General features: G+C 47.1%; 1 protein-coding gene across 1 annotated transcript in view; it reads left to right on the top strand.

The window, feature by feature from the left end:
• Positions 1–22,702, top strand: part of UBR5 (ubiquitin protein ligase E3 component n-recognin 5) — a 672,040-nt gene that overhangs the window by 364,678 nt on the left and 284,660 nt on the right. The window contains 4 exon segments of the mRNA XM_029591836.1: positions 4,384–4,532; positions 11,437–11,528; positions 12,386–12,532; positions 12,874–12,992. Of these exon segments, the coding sequence (XP_029447696.1) occupies positions 4,384–4,532; positions 11,437–11,528; positions 12,386–12,532; positions 12,874–12,992 (507 nt within the window).

Below are 22,702 nucleotides of genomic sequence, written 5' to 3'. Positions count from 1 at the left end.
GATGGCAAATTATCTGTATAAAAACAGCGAAATAAAATTTTCAGGAGTCAAATGCTTTTTAAAAAAAATTAAGACTAATTTAATAAAATCGTTCTCCAGGCACAATGATAAGAGTAGAAAATTTCATAAAACAGGGCCAAGGTAAGCAAGTGCTGATCCTCGAGTAAACTAGCCAAATTACTTGTGGGAATCCTTAACTCCTGTTGTGCAGAGCGGAGAGTATTGATCGGGTAAGGAGATAAGATTGGCTAAATGAGGAAGGATCCCCAATCGAAGCACTTTAATGTTTTTATTTATTTTTATTTATTTTTTGAAATTTTGTATGTCCTGTATTGTTTACACGATTTGTATTTATTTATTTTAGCCCCTGAGGCAGCCCCGGTGGGGGCGAAACTCTGGCCTGAGTCGGGCACATACATAAACCATTGGTCTCCAATTTCAATAAAAGTTGTACTTGGACATTTCTTTGGCGTCTAACCTCCATTGTTTGCTCAAACGGCTTTTTTAGATAGCCTACCCTCCTGCTTTTTATGTATATGTTAGGAAAGTAAAGAAAAGTAAGAGGAAAAAGTAACCAATCTGGTTCTCTAAGGAGGTGGCTGAAAAAATGAAGGCAAAAAGAACAGTATTCGAGAAGTATAAAGGATCTCAAAAAAAGGAACACAAGAAAGAATATCTGTTAAAAATGAGGGAGTTGAAGAAAGAAATCAGGAAAGCAAAAAGTCAAGTGGAAGAAAGAATTGCCAAAGAGGTAAAGAGGAGACAAAATATTTTTCAGATATATCAGAGAAAGAAGGGAGGCCTGAAGTGGTATAGTAAAATTGAAAAGTGACAAGGAGCACTGAGTACAGGGAGATGAAGAAATGGCAGAAATATTAAACAAATACCTCAGTTCAGTGTTTTCTAAAGAAGACCCTGGAGAGAAGGACTGCTGCTGGTTGACAAGACTGTAGATGGAGATGGGGTAGATGAAAATCCGTTTACAGAAGAGACTGCACAGGAACAGCTAGGAAAACTGAAAGTGGACAAGGCCATGGGGCTGAATGACATTCATCCCAGGATACTGAGGAAGCTCAGAGATATACTGGTGCTTCCGCTGCATGACCTGTTCAATAGATCCCTGAAAAAGGGAGTGGTGTCGAGTGATTGGAGAAGAGCGGTGGTGATCCCACTCCACAAGAGTGATAGCAGACAAGAAGCTGGAAACGTTAGACTGGTTAGCCTAACCTCAGTGGTGGAAATATTAATGGAGACTCTGCTGACAGAAGAAAGGTAGTGAACTATCTACAGTCAGGAGGATTACTGGACCTGAAGCAGCATGGATTCACTAGGGGAAGATCCTGTCAGACAAATCTGATTGATTTTTTTTAATTGGATGACTAAAAAATTGGATCGAGGAAGAGCGCTTGATGTGATCTACTTGGATTTCAGCAAAGCTTTTGATAAGGTCCCGCATAGGAGGCTTGTGAATAAAATGAGAAGTTTGGAAGTGAGCGCCAAGGTGGTGACATGAATTACAAACTGGTTGACGGATAGAAGACAGTGTGTAATGGTAAATGGAACCTGCTCTGAAGAGAGAACAGTATTAAGCTGAGTGCCACAAGGATCAATGTTAGGACCGGTTCTGTTCAATATATTTGTGAGCGACATTGTGGGAGGGATAGAAGGTAAAGTTTGTCTATTTGCAAATGATACTAAGATCTGTAACAGAGTGGACACACAGGAAGGAGTAGAGGGAATGAGATGTGATTTAAGGACGTTTGAACAGTGATCGAAGATATGGCAGCTGGGATTCAATGTCAAGAGGTGCGATAATCCAAAAGAGCTGTATGTAATGGGGGGTGAAAGGTGGTTGTGCACGGACCAAAAGAGAGACCTTGGGGTAATAATGTGTAGTGATCTGAAGACAGCGAAGCAATGCGACAAGGTAGTAGCTAAAGCCAGAAGAATGCTGGACTGCATAGAGAGAGGAATAGCCAGTAAGAAAAAGGAGGTGATAATTCCCTTGTACAGGTTCTTGGGAAGGCCTAACCCGGAGTACTGTGTTCAGTTCTGGACACTGTGTATCTCAAAAGGGACAGAGACAGGATGGAGGCATATTCCCAAATACGTTAAAACAAACATCCATCCGCCCTATCCCCAAGAAAAAGAACGAGGACCTTACTAATATTACCAATCTCCATCCCATTGCATCGCCCACCTCCCTAGCCAAACTAATTGAATCCGTAGTATTACATCAACTCTCTAAATATCTATCCAAGAACTCTCTTCTTCATCCAAATCAACACAGTTTCCGTAAGGGCCACAGTACTGAAACACTGTACTGTGTTACTGTACTGTACTGTTTCCTCCTTTGAAACCTTGCTTCGAGGATTCAACACTAATACTGATTATATATTAGTACTCCTTGACTTCTTAGCTACCTTTGACACAATCACAAAATTCTCCTTCACCAGCTTCAACCCATAGGCATCTCTGTCACACTATTAAACTGGTTCAACTCCTACCTTACCGATCTCCCACATTAGATTAACATTGGTCCTTATTCATTTGACTGGTTTACCCTTTCTTCTGGTGTACCTCAAGGCTCCTCCTTATCTGCTATCTTGTTCAACATATATCTAATACCTCTCTGTCATCTACACACCAATCTCAATATCCAATTCAAAATTTATGCAGATGATATCCACTTTTTTGTACCATATTCCATATCCTGGTCAAACACTCTTGCAACTGTATGTCTCTACACCAAAACAATCAATTCATGATTATCCCACCACCATCTTAAATTAAACAGTGCCAAAACTGAAATCCTGTACATATTAACCATCCCTCACTCTACCTGTAGTCCTTCCCATTAATTACTCTTAGATGATGTACCAATTCCCATTGTGTCTAAAGCTCGAAATCTTGGAGTAATTCTCTGTTCACGATTATCCATGTTCTATCAAATCTGTGCCACAGTACAAAACTCTTTTTATAAACTTCGCATGAAACTCCAGGAAGGACGACTCAGAACCAACGTCAGGAAATATGGCCTTCCGGAGGAGATGGAATGCCCTTCCGGAGGAAGTGGTGAAGACTAAAACTGTGAAGGATTTCAAAGGGGCATGGGATAAACATTGTGGATCCCTAAAAGGCTAGAGGATGAGAATAAATAAAGCTAAACTGGCACAGAGTTGCAGTTACTACCCTTAAGAGAAACATGGGGGTAACCTGCACGGAGCGGCAGTTACTACCTGGCGAAGCTTGCTGGGTTGACTGGATGGACCATTTTGGTCTTTTTCTGCCGTCATTACTATGTTACTATGGTGAAGATGAAAACAGTGAAAGAATTCAAAAGGGCATGGGATAAACACTATAGATCCCTAAAAGCTAGAGGATGGAAATGAAGAAAAGAGTGTATGGGAGTAACTTGCTGGTGTGGTGGTTACTACACTTAACCAATAAGCCTTCATGCTGTTGATGCAACTCCATCATTGCTCTCTGCTTCAACAGCAGGGGGGAAAAAGGAAAAGGGGAATTAGATTCAGACAGCAACAAACAAGGACATTGAATTTTATGGTCTGGAAAAACAAATAAGCATGGGGGTAATTTGCGACTGTTACTATTAACAAGTTAATCTGATACTTTTGATGCAACTCCAATATTGCTTTCTGCTTCAACGGCAAGAGGTAATGGGGAACTGGACTCAAACAGCAACCAACAGGGGGCCTGAATTTGGCGGTCTGGGAAACTTAAGTATGGGGGTGACTTGTGTGGCACAGCAGATACTAAGATAAGCTTGCTGGGCAGACTGGATGGACCATTTGGTCCTTTTCTGCCGTCATTTCTGTTTCTCTCTGAGTTCCTCTGTGCTTATCTCAAGCTTTCTTGAATTCAGATACTGCCCTTGTCTCTACCACCTGTTCTGTAAAGAAATATTTCACTCTCAGCTCATGACCCTTCATTCCAGAGCCTTCTATCTCAACTGATAAGAATTTTTAGCTCTTTTTCAGGGTTTATTCCAAAGCTATGTAAGATGTTAGACTTACGATTTTCAACCCATAATATCACTTGTGTCAAGAATTGGTACTGCAATATGGTTTTGATAGATTAATATATAATAATATGGTTTTACATTTTGTAAAGTCTGACCTTTTTATGCTGTAATGGCCATTTGTTATAAGTATATTTACTTGAGACAAAGTAAATATATCATGTACTACCTTCACCAAGAGATTCTTTGAGAGATCATCAAAGTTTTTTCCAAAGAGTCCCTATAAATATACCGGTATGCTAATTGTATTTTTAAATGTAAGTCTGTTCTTTGCGGTTATGCGTAATGTAAACACTGTTAAAAAAAATAATTATATATATATATTGAATGTGTGACTCTTCCAGCTGAGGCGACTTCAAGTGAGAAAGAGGAAGATGTGTTTATGGGAATGGTTTGCCCACCTGGCACAAACCCCGACGACTCCCCCCTTTATGTTCTGTGTTGTAACGATACATGTAGCTTCACGTGGACTGGAGCAGAGCACATTAATCAGGTAGGAAAAGCAGGTATTGTATGTTTTGTATAGACCCCTGGGCATTTGTTAGTCAATCTGTTCACTAGATGGACTGGTATGCCCTTTCCTCACCTGTATGTGAATTGGCATCAGCTGTTGCCTCTCCCACTCTTTGAGATGCAGAAGTTTATTATATGTAATGGATTTGTAAATAAAAATGAAATTTTTACAGATATTTCTTTAAATGTATCTGTATATTTCAGATGTAGCTCCAAAACCATCCTTTACACTTCATTTCTGCTTAGTTAGTTATTTATATATCTGCTTGATTTAAGGGGACCTGCAGCTCTTATTTTAATATTATTCAAGTTTCTCTTTTTTATGATTTAACGTTTTCAAATAGTAAAATAAAGCTTAAGATAAATTCATCTTGCTCTTCTATTGGCTGGCCTTCATGTGCAGTGCACTACTTCATGTTCCTTTTAGAATCCAATGTTCCTTTTAGAATCCAATGTTCCCTGTACGTTCCCAGATCTTTCCAGACTCCTAGGATTATTCATCCCTGCCAGCAGATGGAGACAGGAAAGTTTCACCGACACTGCTTGATAAGCCCTGGTGCCACCTGCCAGTTCCTCAGTATTTCTCTGTCTCCAGCAGTTGGTGGCTGGTGCATAAACTTGCAGTTTTTCGGTTCCCTTTACTTTCTTTTATGGGGTGAGCCTTCCTCCCAGGGGTTTGGATCCTGAAGGGACCCTTTACCTGTTTGGTTGAGATAGACGAGCTGGAGGTCTGTGACCTTTTTGTATGCTCGATCCTTTGTGATCTGTGAGGTGCAAATCTGGTGGTCCAGATCCCTCCCCTCCACGAGGCCATCTAGGCTGCTTTCAGCTCAGGGCTCTGGGGTTTTTTTTGCCCCCCTCTGCTCCTTTTAAGGCCTCTCTCTTTCCTTGATTATTTTGGCTGAGCTGGACAGCTCCCTTCAGCCTTCTATTTTTCTTTGTTATTATAGTTTAAAAAAACAAAATTCTGCAGGAAGGTTGAGTTCTGAATGGAGCAGCTGAGCAGTAAGGCTCAGAGGTGTTCCCTCCCCCCCCCCCCAATGCATTTTATTCGGCTTTTACCGAACATTTACTCTCAGCGGAGAGGGTTTTCTGCTCCTACCTCCAGGGGGGATGGTTCACGGCTCGACTTGCTGTACATATGGTACAGTCCTGACATGTCTCAGCTGTGCCAGGCTTTGCTTGTATCTCGGGGGAGGGCTCTCCCGATGGTCGTAAAGCACAAAAAAATTGATCAGCCTGTGACGGCTGCAAAAGTTCAGCAGTGCTGCCTCCGATCGTGTTGGGCCTGCCGGCTCCCTTGTGGAGGGAGCAGCGGCCATTTTGGGTCCCAGTTATTGTTTACCAATGTGTTCTGAGGGGGAGGGGAATCTCCCTCCGCTGCTTTCCCCTGTCCACCCGGGTCCCCTGGAGGGGCAGGGGGGGCACAGAGGGGGATAACTTTGTGGGATTTGCTGGCTCCAGGGCCCATGGGGGATTGGGCCTCTCCTTTGCCTGCAGCTCCACGTGCCTTTTCCCTGGACTTTATCCTCCTGCTGCACAGCAGGATGGCAATGGATACCAAAAGATAGGTCTGGTGTTCCGGGGCCCATACCCCATACTGGGCCCAGTCAGTTGCGGGGCATCTGACCTTCCGGGTTACAGCAGTTGTTGCACCTGAGGGGGGGATGGATGACGACTCAGATGACTCTGTTAGGTCACCGGACCCTCCAGGGATGTTGCAGCAATGATAGGAGCGCACGGCGATGGTCAGAGACCGCTTGACATAGCTGCAGGGGACGACTTGGGGGCCCCTCCTGTTCCAGAAGGGGATGACCCCAAAATCCTCAGTTTGTTTCAGAGGGAGGAGTTGGCTCTTCTAATCCCTCAGGTCCTCGAGTTCGAGTTGAAGGCCCCTCAAGAGGATCTGAACATGGACAGGGCTGATCCAATGCTCGAAGGCCTTAGGGCCCCCTCGACCGCGTTTCCCTATCACAAGTCCATGAAAGCAGTTGGTGGAGCTTGAATGGAGTACCCCTGACTCTGGTTTAATAGTGGGAAGAGCGATGTCGAAGCTTTATCCCTTACCTGAGCAAACGTTAGAACTTTTTTTGCTTCCAAAAGTAGACATAGCGGTATCAGCAGACACAAAGAAGACGACTATACCAGTTGTGGGTGCCGCGGCCCTCAAGGATGTTCAGGATCAGAAGTTAGAGCTTCATCTCAAAAGAATTTTGGAGGTGTCTGCTTTGGGGATGCAGGCCGCCATTTGCTCCAGTTTCATGCAGAGAGCCTGTCTGTGCTGGGTGCAGTGACGTTAGGACAAGCAAGCGCAGAAGGAGAATGAGACCCATTGCAGATCGTGTGGAGGCATCTGTCGCGTACGTAGTGGATGCTCTGTATGATTTGGTACGGACTTTGTCTTGGATTATGGGCTCTGCGGTGGCAGCCCGGCATTTACTGTGGCTCAGTGATTGGGCAGCTGATGTATCTTCTAAGACTCAGGTTCATTACCCTTTAAAAGGGTGCCTTTTGTTTAGAGAAGACTTAGAACAGCTGATGAAAGTTTACAAGTAACCAGAGGACAAGCCTTAGAACGAGCAGGCCTTTCAGACTTGGGCGCGTTTTTGAGTCAGCAGAAGGTCTTGCCCTTCGAGAGGTGCCTCAGCGTTGCAAAAGCAGTTTGTCTCAAGGTCTAGCTTGGGGTCAGTCCTTTTGTGGAGGTCATTGGCCCTTTAGGGCTCCCACAGGTGGTGGCGCTACTGGGGCTAAAACCTCACAATGAGGTGACACCGGTTCACTCTGCCATTTCTTGTATTAGGGGGTTTTCGGGGAATAGACCAAAGTTACTCAGGATCATTGGGTTCTCAGTGTAATAAGAAACAGTTACGCATTAGAGTTTGTTCGCTCTGTTCGCAACCTGTTTCAAGTCTCCCCCCTGCGGGTCCTTGGAAAAGTGTCATGTAGTTCGGGAGACTTTGCACAGGGGCCATAATCCCGGTCCCCTGGACGAACGGGGCAAGGGTCGTTACTCCATTTATTTCGTAGTGCCAAAGAAGGGAAGGTACCTTTTGCCCCATTCTGGATTTGAAGCAAGTAAATGCAGCGCTGAAGGTTCCGAGGTTTTGCATGGAGACCTTACGGTCAGTGATTGCGGTGGTGCGCAGCTGAGAGTTTCTGGCTTCCCTTGATTTGACTGAGACGTATCTGCACATTCCCATTCATCAGGATCACCAGCGCTTCCTGAGATTTTTGCTGCTGGGTCAGCATTTCCAGTTTCAGGGCTGCTCTTTACGGGCTGGCCATGGCACCCCACACTTTCAAGGTTATGGTAATAGTGGTGGCGACTCTTCGGCGTGAGGGGGTGCTAGTTCACCCTTGTCTCGACGATTGGCTCATCAGGGAAAAGTTGTTAGACGAGTGCCGCACCACGCTGCAGAAGGTGATTCATTTTCTAGAATCACTTGGCTGGGTGATCAGTCTGGCGAAGAGTCACCTGGACCCGTCTCAGACTCTCGACTACCTTGGAGCTTGGTTCGATATGAGGCATGGCAAGGTATTTCTCACGGAGGAGAGAATGTGCAAGCTAAAGAAGCAAGTTCAGTGCTTGTTAGCGTTGAGGGTACCCCGAGCCTGGAATTTTTTTGCAGGTTCTGGGGTTGATGGCTTCCACACTGGAGTTGTACCGTGGGCCTTTGCGCATATGCGGCCGCTTCAGAGGGCTCTGTTGGAGAGATGAAATCTGTTGTCAGTGGCCTTTCATCAACCTGTCTTTCTAGATGCTTTGATGCGGGACAGCCTTTTGATGGCAACAGCCATCCAATCTACAGCATGATGTCGATCTGGAGGTTCCGAATTGGGTAATATTTGGGTATAATTGCGATGGAGAAGGTACAGAGAAGGGCTACCAAAATGATAAGGGGAATGGAACAACTCCCCTATGAGGAAAGACTAAAGAGGTTAGGACTTTTCAGCTTGGAGAAGAGATGACTGAGGGGGGATATGATAGAGGTGTTTAAAATCATGAGAGGTCTAGAACGGGTAGATGTGAATCGGTTATTTACTCTTTCGGATAGTAGAAAGACTAGGGGGCACTCCATGAAGTTAGCATGGGGCACATTTAAAACTAATCGGAGAAAGTTCTTTTTACTCAACGCACAATTAAACTCTGGAATTTGTTGCCAGAGGATGTGGTTAGTGCAGTTAGTATAGCTGTGTTTAAAAAAGGATTGGATAAGTTCTTGGAGGAGAAGTCCATTACCTGCTATTAAGTTCACTTAGAGAATAGCCACTGCCATTAGCAATGGTTACATGGAATAGACTTAGTTTTTGGGTACTTGCCAGGTTCTTATGGTCTGGATTGGCCACTGTTGGAAACAGGATGCTGGGCTTGATGGACCCTTGGTCTGACCCAGTATGGCATTTTCTTATGTTCTTAATTCTTACTATCAATGCCAGTCTCTCTGGATGGGGGGGGGGGGGGTGCAGTGTGCCAACGACAGGCAGCCCAGGGCACTTGGTCTTCGGAAGAAGCCTCGTGGTCTATCAATTGTTTGGAGACCAGGGCAGTTTGGCTGGCTTACTCACCTTTCTACCTCTGGTTCAAAGTTGCTCGGTCAGGGTTTTGTTGGACAATGCGACGACCGTGGCATACATCAATCGACAGCGGCACCAAGAGTCCGGGGGGGGGGGGGGGGCCCCCAAGAGGCCCAAGAGGCCCAAGAGGCCCAAGAGTTGGTTTTCTGAGCGGAGCGGTACTTGGTTCAGATAGCGATGTCTCATATCGCAGACATCAAAAACGTCCAGGCCGATTTTCTTAGTCGCAAAAGGTTGGATCCAGACAAATAGGGATTGGTGGATTCGGCGGTGCAGCTCATCCAAGAATGGTGGGGTTGTCCCCATGTCGATTTGATGGTGACTCATCCCAATATGAAAGCACCTCGTTTTTTCAGCCGAGGAAGAGAGTATCTTGGCCTCATGAGATCCTGCTTTATTTTCCCTTCTTGGCCTCTAGTGGGTAAGGTCTTGCGTCTAATAGAAAAGTACCTGGGGGATGTGGTGCTGGTAGCCCCTGAGTGGCCTCGTCGACCGTGTTTGGTGGATCTGGTCAGTAGCAGTGGACGGACTGTTACGCTTCAGTCACCTTCCTTGTCTTCTCCATCAGGGCCCCATATTTTCAGACCAGGCAGATCACTTTTGTCTAGCGACTTGGCTTTTGAGAGGCGACTCTTGAGATGGAAAGGATATCTGGAAGCGATGATCACTATTCTTCTACAAGCTAGGCGGACACCTGTCGTATGTTTGGGTCTGGAAGGTTTTTGAGGCATGGTGCATGTCTAAAGGGGTATAGGCTGTATGGTCCTCATCTCACATTTTGTAATTCCTGCAAGAAGTTTTGTTAAAGGTCTGGCCTTTAACTCTCTTAAGGTGAAGGTCGTGGCCCTGGTTTGCTTACGGGGAAAAGTTGAAGGGTACAACATATCTTCCCATCCCAATGTGCTTAGGTTGATTTGGGGAGTTAAGAATTTGCACACTCCGGTGCAGAGGGTCTGTCCCTCCATGAGCCTTAATCTAGTTCTTTGAGGGCTGTGTGAAGCACCATTTGAATCAATCTGTAGGGCGACTCTTAAGATCTTGGCTCTGAAGGTCATCTTAGTGGCCATCTGTTCTTCCAGGATGATTTTTGAGTTGCAGGCTTTATCTTGCCATGAACCATTCCTTCAGATCTCTGATTCAGGCGTCTCTTTGCGGACTGTTCCTTCATTCATTCCGAGGGTGGTCTCTGCTTTTCATGTCAGTCAGACCATGGAACATCCAGCTTTTCCAGAATTGGATGCCTCTATGCTGCATGCATGAGAGCTTTAGGCTATTGGATGTCCGCAGGGCTTTGCTGCAGTATCTTAAGGTCACTAATGATTTTAGGAGGTCTCATCATCTTTTCATTTTATGGAGCGATTCAAAAAAGGGTACCAAAGCCTCCAAGGCTACCACTGCAAGGTGGCTTAAGGAGACTATTGGATCAGCGTATATTATTAAGGGCCATCAGGTTCCTGAGGGTTTGCGGCCCACTCGACTTGGTCTCAGGTGACTTTGTGGGCCGTGCCTCAGTTTATTTCTTCACAGGAGATTTGCAGAGCAGTGACATGGAAGTTGCATACTGTTGCGAGGCATTACCAGCTGGATTTAGGGGATCCAGGCTCTCGGTCGTTTGGCGACAGTGTCTTGCGAGCGGGACTCTCCGGGTCCCACCCTTTGCAGGGCGCTTTGGTGCATCCCAGGAGTCTGGACTGACCCAGGTACATACAGGGAAAGGAAAATTGGTTCTTATCTACTAATTTTTGTTCCTGTAGTACACGGATCAGTCCAGAACCTGCCTGATTTATGGAGGTGGAGAGTCCTCTGCTCAGCTGTAATCTTTGTGAAACACACACCTTTTTTTCGGTTAAGGAATACAAATTTTTTATTCACAGTTTTACCAGTTTTATCGATTTTAGCATGTGAATTTTTGCTTGGGTACATATCAATACTGAGGAACTGCAGGTGGTACCAGGGCTTATCAAGCAGTGTCAGTGAAACTTTCTCTGTCTCCATCTGCTGGCAGGGATGAATAAACCCAGGAGTCTGGCCTGATCCGTGGTACTACAGGAACGAAAATTAGCAGGTAAGAACCAATTTTCCTATCTGCTTGCTTGCTTAAAGAATTCAGAAATAAAGAATTTCTTTGTAAATGAGCAAAATCAAAACCCTTTTAGAAACATCAATGCCTAAAAAGATAATTTCATTAGTATTTAAATTTTTTAAATGTTTAGAAAAGACATTTGAACTATTACTAATTGGTTTTATTGGCTAGGTCTGCCTCTGTTCTTAATGTGCAGTAAGCACTGACCTAATTGTAATCTTTGCAGGATATTTTTGAGTGCCGCACATGTGGTTTATTGGAATCTCTTTGCTGCTGCACAGAATGTGCCAGGGTGTGTCACAAAGGTCATGATTGCAAGTGAGTATGATGTACAATTTTTCTTTATGGCTTATTGTACAGATAGGAAGGAATTTTGCTTTTATAAAAATCTCAGATGTCAAAAGTAGCATTTATTGCATTGCAACTGACCAGATTTCCCAATAAGATTCTTTTTCAGTCTTTCTGACGCTGAGATTGTCATTCTGGAGGAGAAACATGCCAGCTCTGAAAGTTTGGATTGGGCCAAAATTGTTAGTTAAATGATTTTATGGGGTTTTTTTTTCATGTGTCTGTTCTAAGATACTTTTCCTTAGTACTATAATAATATTAGATGAGTTCTAGTTCTGATCTATTCTTATTAGCTATACTTAAATAGACACAGGCCTATAATTTATGTCAGCATTTACCTTGTACAGTGGCCTTTGATGTAGGGCCTATTCCTTTATTACTCCCAGGATACCTGAGCAAAAAGTGTGAAATTTCAGGATGTTTTAGCAAATGAGCTAAAGGAAGGAGAGTGCCTCTGTGTGTACTGATGTTATTTGAGAATCAAAGCTTATTTCCCAAAAGCAATAACACAGACCTAGTTAGACTGTTAGCTCTACTAGAATTGGCCTGTATTGTGGGTATGCCAGAGAGCCTTGCTGAACAGTGCTGTGTAACTACTGACAAGTGCTTTTGTCCCAAGGTTAGAAGATGTCTCTAATTTCCCTTTAAGTATAACTATGTAATAGAACACAGAACTGATAAACTGAAAGTTAATTAGGCTTGTAGAAGTTGGAAATCATGGCTTATAATTATGAAATATGTTTGCTTTACAATATAGAAAATGGTTGTACTCATTCCATTTATTTATTTTTACATAACTGGTTTGACAAATATATTTTTTCTCATAGGCTCAAGCGAACATCTCCAACAGCCTATTGTGATTGCTGGGAGAAATGTAAATGCAAAACACTAATAGCGGGCCAGAAGTCTGCTCGTCTTGATCTACTTTATCGACTGCTTACCACCACCAATCTAGTAACCATGCCAAACAGCAGGCAAGTGTGGAAAAAGAAAGCAGGAAAAGCCTGAGAATTTTGTTTTCTTTCCCTTTTAACCTTTGTTCTATCCAGAAAGAGGCTTATTAGATTGTTCTGCTGTCTGTGTATGTAGCAGTTTCTGTGCTTGTGTGTCCCTTATTTCTTGAAACCATCTGGGGCTGCAGTTCCCAGACTTTGGGGAACTGGAGAGAAACGAGTCTCTTGCTGTTTTCAGGGATCTAGGCACAGTATGTTGAACTGTGCAAATAAGCAACACTGCAGTGCTAGGGAAACAGTACAACTGAAGCTATTTAGAATGTCCAACCTTCTGCTTGTTGATTTGATACTTCCTTTTACAGGGGTGAACATCTTCTACTGTTTCTAGTGCAGACAGTTGCCAGGCAAACTGTGGAACATTGTCAGTATAGACCACCTCGAATTCGAGAAGATCGGAACCGTAAAACTGCTAATCCTGAAGGTAAGTAAGAATAACTTCAGTTCAGAGAGGGAGATGTGCTTCTCACTGTAGCTTGATAGCAGCACAGGAGACTTTGCCATACAGCAAAGTGCTTGAATAGTGTTTGCAGCATTATTTGCATCTTCTGCCTCACAACCATGCAACAGCAGCACTGGTGCTTATTCTCTGGCTTCCATCCATATGTTCATGGGAACGATTTAAAGAATTTTGGAAGAAAGTGCACGCTGTGGCTTTTGGAGTTTTGTGTGGTGTTGCTGTTGAACAATATTTGTTCCTGTACGTACCCGGATCAGTCCAGACAGTGGGTTGAGCCTCCTTTCCAGCAGGTGGAGACAGACTAAAACTTGAAGGATGCCCTATATCAGGACAGAGCCTATCCTCTACCCCTTCAGTATTCGTCTGTCTCCAGCAGGTGCAGCATCTCCCCTTCGGTTCTCTGCTGTAGGCTAGTCAGCCTCTTCTTCTTTCTTTTTCGGCTCAAGCAAGTAGTTCTTTGATTCCCGCTTGTTTTAGAAACAAAGGAAAAAAAATCTATGAAGGAAATTTTGCCTTCTTTTAGTGCTTTTACTGTTTTTGTGTGGGAGACGTCAGTCTCCCAGCTCTTGCCCGGCTCAGGGGGGCTTTTCCCCTTTTGCAGGAGGGGGTTCCCTGCATAGCCTGAGTCCGTGGATGCTTCCAGGTGTGGGGACCGACGCTCTCTGGGCCTCGTTCCCCCTCTGGCTGCCGAGAGGGTTTTTAACCCGCTGCTGTGCTCAGTAAAAAAAAAAAAAAAAGGAGTTTAAACGTTTCAAACTTCAATAAGTTGCAGGTACTCACCTACCTCTAACTTATTTGCAGCAGTTGACCAGCTTTTTTATTTTTTTCTGGTCAGAGTAGGGCTAGAACCGGCAGCCAGAGAAGCAGAAGACAGCAGGTTTGCCGCCTGCTCTCTCCTGCTGTGCAGGCTGTCAGTCAAGCTTTTTTTTCTTCAGCCGCGGCTTAGCTATGTCCCAGCTGGCAGCCTGCCTTTCTTGTGGGCTGCCCTCTTCGCGTTTTTTGCGGCAGGGCCTCTGCACTGCTTGCCTGCCGGGTGGGGAAGGTCCCTCCTCGGCAGGACAAGCAAATTTAGCCCGGGGCTCCATTCCTCCCGGCATGGCTAGGCCTTTCCTGGGTTGGCAGACCCCGGGAATGGCCGCCATCTTGGATTTTTCATCAGGGCCGATTTCAGTGCTCCCTGGGGCTGGGGGGGGGCCAGATTTTTTTGATTTAAACCCCGATTTGGCCCCCACGGGTGCCCAGGAGGGGGGTCCTGACCTTCCCTCGCTCCCCACCCCCACCCCCGCCAAATCCAGGGTCCCTTTTTCAGCGGATTTCGTCGTCCTCATGCACAAATCTTATCTAGCTAGCCTGCATGAGCTGGACGAAAGCCCCCCCCTTGCCCCCCCCCCCCCGCCAAAAATCCCTCGCTCAGCGCGTTGACCACTGGACCGGCCGCGGAGCCCCAGGGACCAGTTCGGGTGCGGGTGGTCCCGGGGGGTGTCTCCCGTGACCTCGGACCCCCGCTGCTTCCTCGGATTCGGCGGATGTCCCCCCCTAGAGGGGGATGACCCTAGAGCCCTTCGTCTTTTTCGTAAGGAGGAATTAGAGCCTCTCCTTCCTTTTGTTTTGCAGGAGCTGGATCTGGAGAGTTCCTCTGTGGATAATCTCATAGCCTCGCTCTATAAAGATATGAACCCGGTTCTGGGAGGGCTCCGGGCTCCGGCCTCGGCCTTTCCCTTCCACCCCATGCTTAAGCTCCTTATCCTGCAGGAATGGGAGGCTCCTGAGGGTGCGCTTCGGGTGGGGCGTGCGATGGATAAGCTCTATTCCCTCCCGGAGGAGGGCTTGGAGCTGTTGCGATATCCATCGGTGGATTCTTAATGTTTCTGCAGTGGCCAAGCACACCACGATTCCGGTGGAAGGTTCCACGGCCTTGAAGGATTCACAAGATCGTAAGCTGGAGGCTCACCTGAAGCGCATCTTCGACATTCTGACCCTTGGGGTCCGGGCATCTTGCTGTAGCAGTCTCATGATGCGAGCGGGCCTCCAGTGGGTCCAACAGTTACTCTGCGCCTGGGAGCTTCCGCCACGTGAGGCAGAACAAGCCGAACGTCTGGAGGCAGTCACCGCTTACTTATCGGACGCCCTCTACGATCTGGTCGGTGTCCAGGCGAAGGCGATGGTTTCGGCAGTGGCGGCCCGGAGGCTCCTTTGGCTACGCCACTGGTCGGCTGATCAGTCCTCGAAGACTCGGCTGGGCACGCTGCCCTTCAAAGGTAAGATGCTGTATGGCGAGGATATTGAGAAGCTTATGGACTCCTTGGCTGACAACAAGGTCCATAAGCTCCCAGAGGACCGCCCTAAGTCTTCCCGATCCTTCGCGGCCTCTCGCTCTCGCTTCAGGGGCCAGCGTTGCTTCGCTTCTCGGGGGCGGGGCGGTTCTGCGAGGGGGTCTTCTCGTGCGCAGTCCTGGTCACAGTCCTTTCGTGGCAGACGGCCCTTTCGCGAGGGCCAGCCTGTGCGTGCTGCCGCTAAACCTGCCACGCAATGAAATTCAGCCGACCCATTCCTCGGTTCCTTACCTCGGCGGACGCCTCTCCCTGTTCTTCAAGGAATGGGTCAAGATCACGTCAGATCAGTGGGTCCTCGATATTATCAGAGACTGGTACGCTTTCGACCTCATCAGGGAACTTCCAGATCTCTTTCTTTTCTCGCCTTGCGGCCGGGCCAAGAGGGACGCGGTGGTCCAGACTCTCTCCAAGCTTCTGGATCTGGGAGCGGTGGTCCAAGTCCCGGAAAGGGAAATTGGCGCCGGCCAGTATTCTATTTACTTCACCGTTCCCAAAAAGGACGGGTCCTTTCGCCCAATATTGGACCTCAAGAGGGTCAATCGGGCTCTCAAGATCCCCCACTTCCGCATGGAAACCCTGCGGGCGGTCATTGCGGCGGTCCGCTCCGGAGAGTTCCTTGCTTCCCTCGATCTCGCAGAAGCTTATTTTCATATTCCCATTCACCGCGACTATCAGAAGTATCTCCGATTCCACATTCTCAACCAGGACTTCCAGTTTCGAGCTCTCCCCTTCGGCCTCGCGACCGCTCCTCGCACCTTCACAAAGGTCATGGTAGTAGTAGCGGCGGCCTTGCGCCAGGAGGAGATTCTCGTCCATCCCTATCTGGACGATTGGCTCATCAGGGCCAAGTTGGAGACCTCTTGCCGGCGGGCGGTGGATCGCGTCTTGGAGCTTCTTGCCTCTCTCGGGTGGATAGTGAACTTTTCCAAGAGCAAGCTTCAGCCCTCCCAGGAGTTGGAATTTCTGGGAGCCCACTTCGACACCCGAGTAGGCAAGGTTTTCTTACCTCGGGTGCGAGCCCTCAAGCTGATAGATCAGGTCCAGACTTTGATTGCCCTACCCTCCCCGACAGCCTGGGATTATCTTCAAGTCCTGGGATCCATGGCTTCTACCATCGACCTTGTCCCCTGGGCTTTTGCTCATATGCGTCCGTTACAGAAAGCTTTGCTGTCCCGTTGGCAGCCAGTGTCGGAGCAGTTCCACGTGGTCCTTCCGTTCTTGGTTTCTACTGCCGACGAATTACAGTGGTGGCTGTCTCTTCCTCATCTTCTGCAAGGGATGCCTCTTCAAGCTCCACAGTGGACGATAGTGACCACGGATGCCAGCCTGTTGGGCTAGGGTGCGGTCTGCCTTTCTCAGTCCACCCAGGGAGCATGGTCGCAGACTCAGTCGCGCTGGCACATCAATCGACTGGAAACTTTGGCGGTCCACCTGGCGCTTCAGGAGTTCCTTCCCCTGATCCGCGGCAAGGCGGTACGAGTCCTGTCCGACGACTCCACCACAGTGGCCTACATCAATCGCCAAGGGGGGCACTCGCAGTCCCCTGGTAGTCTTAGAAGCCAGCCGTCTCCTCGCTTGGGTGGAGCATCACCTACAGTGCCTTGTGGCTTCTCACATCACCGGAAAAGATAATGTTCAAGCCGACTTCCTCAGCCAGCAGTCGCTCGATCCGGGAGAGTGGGAGCTCTTGGACGCGGCCATGGCTCTGATAGTGGACAGGTGGGGTCCTCCTCACCTTGACCTCATGGCGACTCTGCGCAATGCCAAGGCCAATCGGTTCTTCAGCCACTGGAGGGAGCACGGCGCAGAGGGCGTGGATGCTCTGGCTCTACCATGGCCAGCGGACGTCCTTCTGTGTACGTGTTTCCACCGTGGCCACTGGTGGGGAAAGTTCTCAGGAGAATTGAGCTCCACTGGGGACCAGTGATTCTCGTCGCTCCTGAGTGGCCACGAAGGCCGTGGTTCGCGGATCTCATCAATCCTGCGAGCCCGGAAGCAGTCGACTTCTCTGGCCTATGTGCGCATCTGGAAAGTTTTTGAGTCCGCGTATACGGAGGCGGGTGTCCCTGCGCGCTCCGCCTCGATTCCTTTGATTCTTTCTTTTCTTCAGAAGGATCTCTCTAAGGGCCTCTCCTTCAGTTCTCTACGCATTCAAGTCTCTCTACTTCAGTTGTCTCCTTCAGTTCTCTATGCGCTCGGCTCTCTCCTGGGTCGGGTGGACGGTCATGCTTTAGCAGCTCACCCTGACGTGATTCGTTTCCTGAGGGGCGTTAGACACCTCCGCCTCCCCTCTCGGGCCAAGTGTCTATCGTGGAGTCTCAACCTAGTCTTTCGTGCTCTCGGTGCGGCTCCCTTCGAGCCTCTTCACCACACTACGCTCAAGGATATTACTCTAAAGACTGTCTTTCTGGTCTCTATTTCCTCTGCTTGCCGTATTTCCGAGCTTCAGGCGCTGTCCTGTCGGGAGCCCTTCTTGCGTTTCTCGGATTCCAGGGTTTCTCTCAGGACGGTTCCTTCCTTCTTGCCTAAGGCTGTCTCTGCTTTTCATGTCAACCAGTCGGTCGAACTCCCAGCATTCTCTCCGGAGGAGATTGCGGGTACGGCGGGTGGCGACCTTCGTCGGCTAGATGTAAAACGAGTCTTGCTTCGCTATCTCCAGGTCACCAATGACTTCCGGGTATCGGACCATCTCTTCGTCCTTTGGAGTGGTCCCAACCGCGGTAAACAGGCTTCTAAGACCACGATTGCGCGGTGGTTGAAGGAAGCCATTTCCTCGGCGTATCTTTGTCAAGGTCGTCCGCTTCCTGAGGGTCTGAAGGCTCATTCTTTGCATTCTCAGGCTACTTCGTGGGCGGAGAATCAATCTGTCTCCCCGCAGGAGATTTGCAGGGCCGCCACTTGGACGTCTCTGCACACGTTTGCTCGGCACTACCTTCTGGATGTACATGCTCCAGTGTTCGGTTCCTTTGGGCGGCAAGTGCTTCGAGCGGGACTGTCTCGGTCTCACCCAGTTTAGGGAAGCTTTGGTACATCCCACTGTCTGGACTGATCCGGGTACGTACAGGAAAGGAAAATTAGTTCTTACCTGTTAATTTTCGTTCCTGTAGTACCACTGATCAGTCCAGACGCCCTTCCCTGTCTGTCTTCTGTCCTCTCGAAGCTTGTTTTCTTGCAGGTCTGCAGATTTCCATATATTTCTTTGTGCAAGATTACTGAGCAATTACACCGGAAGCCTTGGTCGTTTTCTTATACCAAGTTGATGCAAGAGTGTATAGGTATACCATGTTTTCTACATTATTCTATATTTGCTCCATTGAGCTTTACAGTTACTTGCTTGATCCTATTCTTGGGTTTGTTGTTTTATGCTTTGACATATGTTATACTGAAGGGGTAGAGGATAGGCTCTGTCCTGATATAGGGCATCCTTCAAGTTTTAGTCTGTCTCCACCTGCTGGAAAGGAGGCTCAACCCACTGTCTGGACTGATCCGTGGTACTACAGGAACAAAAATTAACAGGTAAGAACTAATTTTCCTTTATATGGCTATAACTTTAAAGTCATATAAACACTGAATTTACCAGATTTGACAAGAGGATCCATAATAACTCTTGCTGTTGTAATTGTATGGTGTTTGAAATTTGGATTATCTTTGGGCATTTGGAGAGGAGCATGGTTTTATGACCCATATGCTAGAAAGCTGGTATTCTCCATTGACAAGCAGGGCTGAATTAGCCATGACACATGAGCAATGATATAGAGCTTTTTCTATACCGAGCATGTACGGGAGTAGCCTTGTGAGCTCTTCAGTCTTTTTTTTTTTGTCCAAGCATCAGCACAGATGTGTACCCTGTCTCTCTGTATATTTGTTTGTTTTTATATACCGACATTCAACACAAGATATCACATCAGTTTGCAGGGAACAGGTGAGGCTTTTTACATTGTAACATGGTAGTAGTTAAATGGGGAAAAAACAAAGTAAGGGGAAAATAGCATAACACTGAATGATCAGCTTTAAGAGTAGGCTCACTTACAGGCCGATACAGTAAGGACGCTGTAGAAAGAGTGCGGTAGTGCCGGGCGCACCCTCATTTGCCGCGCGCACAGTTCGGATCACATACCGCTCGATACAGTATTTAAATGGCATGCAAATGCAAGCCGTCTCCAAGAAGCGTCCATGAAGCGCAATCCATTTTACTGTATAGAGCGCTATACAGCGCCTATACAGTATCCTGGGTGCGCTGGTACCTGTCATTTCAAATGTCATTTGAAATGACAGGTACCAGGAAGTTAATGGTTCTCCTACGCTTGGACATCGGGGATTGCCAGTCCTCTCTTCCCCCCCTCCCAAAGCACGGCACAGGGCGAAAATCGACTCAACATGTTATTAAGAAAATAAAAATTGTAACTAAAGTAAACTTACTGCATGCTTCCAGCAGCCCCAGTACTCTCTCCCCTCCTCCCGAGGTGCCCACCACGGCTCCCCTGCCTCCTGGGGGCAGCCGGCGGCGAAAGCGGCTTCCAGCAGACCCGCCAGCGAAGGTGCATGAACGCACATCCAATTTGGGCGCTCAAGGCACCTTCACTGGCTTGAGCGCCCAAATGGGACGTACAGGCGGTGCGAGCTCATCATGCCAAAAAAATTGCACCGGCAGGCAACTGGAAGATTGCCAGGGCCGGGGGGCGGCTCCCCTACCTTTCCTGCATGCAGGGCAGCTCCGGCAGGCCTGCCTGCCTGCCTCCCTCTGTTCCACCGCTCATTGCCTCCCCAGCGCCATCTTGCAGCTTGTGACTTCACCCCTGAACCTTGAGCGCCCAAACGCCGGCGAAGGTGCATGAACGCACGTCCAATTTGGGCGCTCAAGCAGCGAAGGCGCATGAGCGCACACCGTGACCTGAGCGCCCGGATGGACCTCCTAGGTCATGGCGTTCGCTCATGCGTCTTCGCTGCTTGAGCGCCCAAATTGGATGTGCGTTCATGCACCTTCACCGGCGTTTGGGCACTCAAGGGTCAGGGGTGACGTCACAAGCTGCAAGATGGCTCTGGGGAGGCAGTGAGCGGTGGAACGGAGGGAGGCAGGCGAGCTGGAGCTGCCCCGTATGCAGGAAAGGTAGGGGAGCCGCCGCCCCGCCCCCTCCCGCGCACACCCTCCCCTCCCCCCGGCCCTGGCTCTGCTGCTCTTGCAATCTTCCAGTTGCCTCCCAGTGCAATTTTTTTGGCATGATGAGCTCGCACTGCCTGTACGTTCTATTTGGGCGCTCAAGCCAGCGAAGGTGCCTTGAGCGCCCAAATTGGAAGTACAGGCGTGCGTTCATGCATCTTCGCCGGCGGGGGCTGCTGGAAGCCGCCTCGCGGAGAGCGCCGGATCCGCCCCGGGCTGCTGAAGCGGGAGAAGGAATGCTGAAAGAGAAAATGAAGGGACAACATGAGCCAAAGCGGAAGAAGGAATGCTGGAGGAGAGGGTGAAGGGTTGTGAGCCAAAGCGGGAGAAGGCATGCTGAAAGAGAAAGTGAAGGGACATTTGTGAGTCAATGTCCCTGCCCCTGTCCCTGTCAGTGCGGGCCCGTACGGGAAGCTGTTCCATGTATCCACTACCCTCTCTCTATAAAGAAATATTTCCTACGGTTACTCTTGAGTCTACCTTCTTTCACCCTCATCCCATGATTCCTCATTCTAGTCTTCTATTCATTGAAAGAGGTTTGTTTCCTGTGCATAGAAACCTTGGAGGTATTTAAATATCTCTATCATCTCACCTTTCATCTAGGGGTATACATGTCAGATCTTTGTTTATCCCCATATGCTTAAGAACAAAGACCATTGCCCATTTTAGTAGCCACCGTCTGGAGCGACTCCAACCAGTTTATATCCTTTTAAAGGTATGGTCTCCAGTATTGTACACAGTATTCCAAATGAGGTCTCACCAGGGACCTATAAGGGGGCACTAACACTTCCCTTTTTCTGCTGACCATTCCTCTCCCCATGCAGCCAAGAATCTTTCTGGCTTTTGCCGTCACTTTATCCACTTGTTTGGCCATCTTAAGATCATCAGATACAATCACCTTCAGATCTCGTTTCATGCCTAGATGAATTTCAACCCCAATACTATAACTTGAATTTTTGCATTGGAAATGCATTACTCTGCATTTTTTAGCATTAAATCTTAGCTGCCAGATCCTAGACTATTCCTTAAGCTTCGCTAGATCCCTTCTCATTTCTACATCTTGGCTGGTCTACCCTGTGGAAGATTTTGGTATTATCAACAAAAGGACAAACCTTTCCCGACAATTTTTCCATAATGTGCACAAAAATGTTGAAAAAAATTGGTCCAAGGACCAATCCCTGAGGCACACTGCTAGTAATGCCTCCCTACTCGGCGTGAACTCACTCAACCAGTTTCTAACCCAGTCAGTCACTTTAGAGCCCATAGGAAATTTGCTAAATTTATAAGTTGCTTATGTGGAACTGTGTCAAAGACTTTACTGAAATCCAAGTACTCTAAATCTAGTATTCTCCCTTAACCCAACTCTCTAGTCACCCAATCAAAGAAATTGATCAGCTTCATCTTACAAGATCTACTCTGGTTAAAACCGTGCTGCCCCGGATCTTTTTATCCATTGGTTTCCAGAAACTGCACTATCCTTTTATTTTGTTTTCTATTTTTTTTGTAAAACTTATCTTTACAGAGGTACATAATAAAAATAAATATACAAATATATTCCATTATAAAAGAATTGTAGTAACAATGGTAGCCTCATAGACCAGAATGAATGCAAACCATTAAACCAAAATCATTACATAAATTTCATTATAACAACATTCTAAACAATGTCTCCATGACATATCTGTTTTCCTATTTAGCCCACCCCATTCATTCATACAACCATTCATCCACATTATCTCTAATCCTATATTCATACTTAATTGCATATGTGGCAACCAGTATGAGTGTAACTATTAGGTTCTCCTATGCTCAAAAATAACACATCTCTATAAATTTCACCTATATTTCCATTTATGCCTCTCTCAAAGCATATTCAAAGTATTATTTTTATCCTGTGGCAAACTCTCTAAGAAGGGCATCCAGTGACACACAAAATTACCAAAAGTTTAGAAGTGCTCCATCACATTTGTGTTTTCACGTTGAAAATTTTAACCATTAATTGTAGATACAAACTTGTTTACTTAATAAATATACATTTCCTTGCTAATAACATAGATAAGTCTATCATATGTCTTTGAGAACTTGGTATATCATCATCAAATTCAAGTAACCCTGATAAGATCTCAAAGGGCATAAATAAATTTATTTATTTTTAGAGTTAGAGGTTATTCCAGATAAATATG

Source organism: Rhinatrema bivittatum, chromosome 2 (genome assembly GCF_901001135.1).
Source record: "Rhinatrema bivittatum chromosome 2, aRhiBiv1.1, whole genome shotgun sequence".
NCBI classification, from domain to species: Eukaryota; Metazoa; Chordata; class Amphibia; order Gymnophiona; family Rhinatrematidae; genus Rhinatrema; species Rhinatrema bivittatum.
This window is presented reverse-complemented; position numbering and strand designations above follow the sequence as displayed.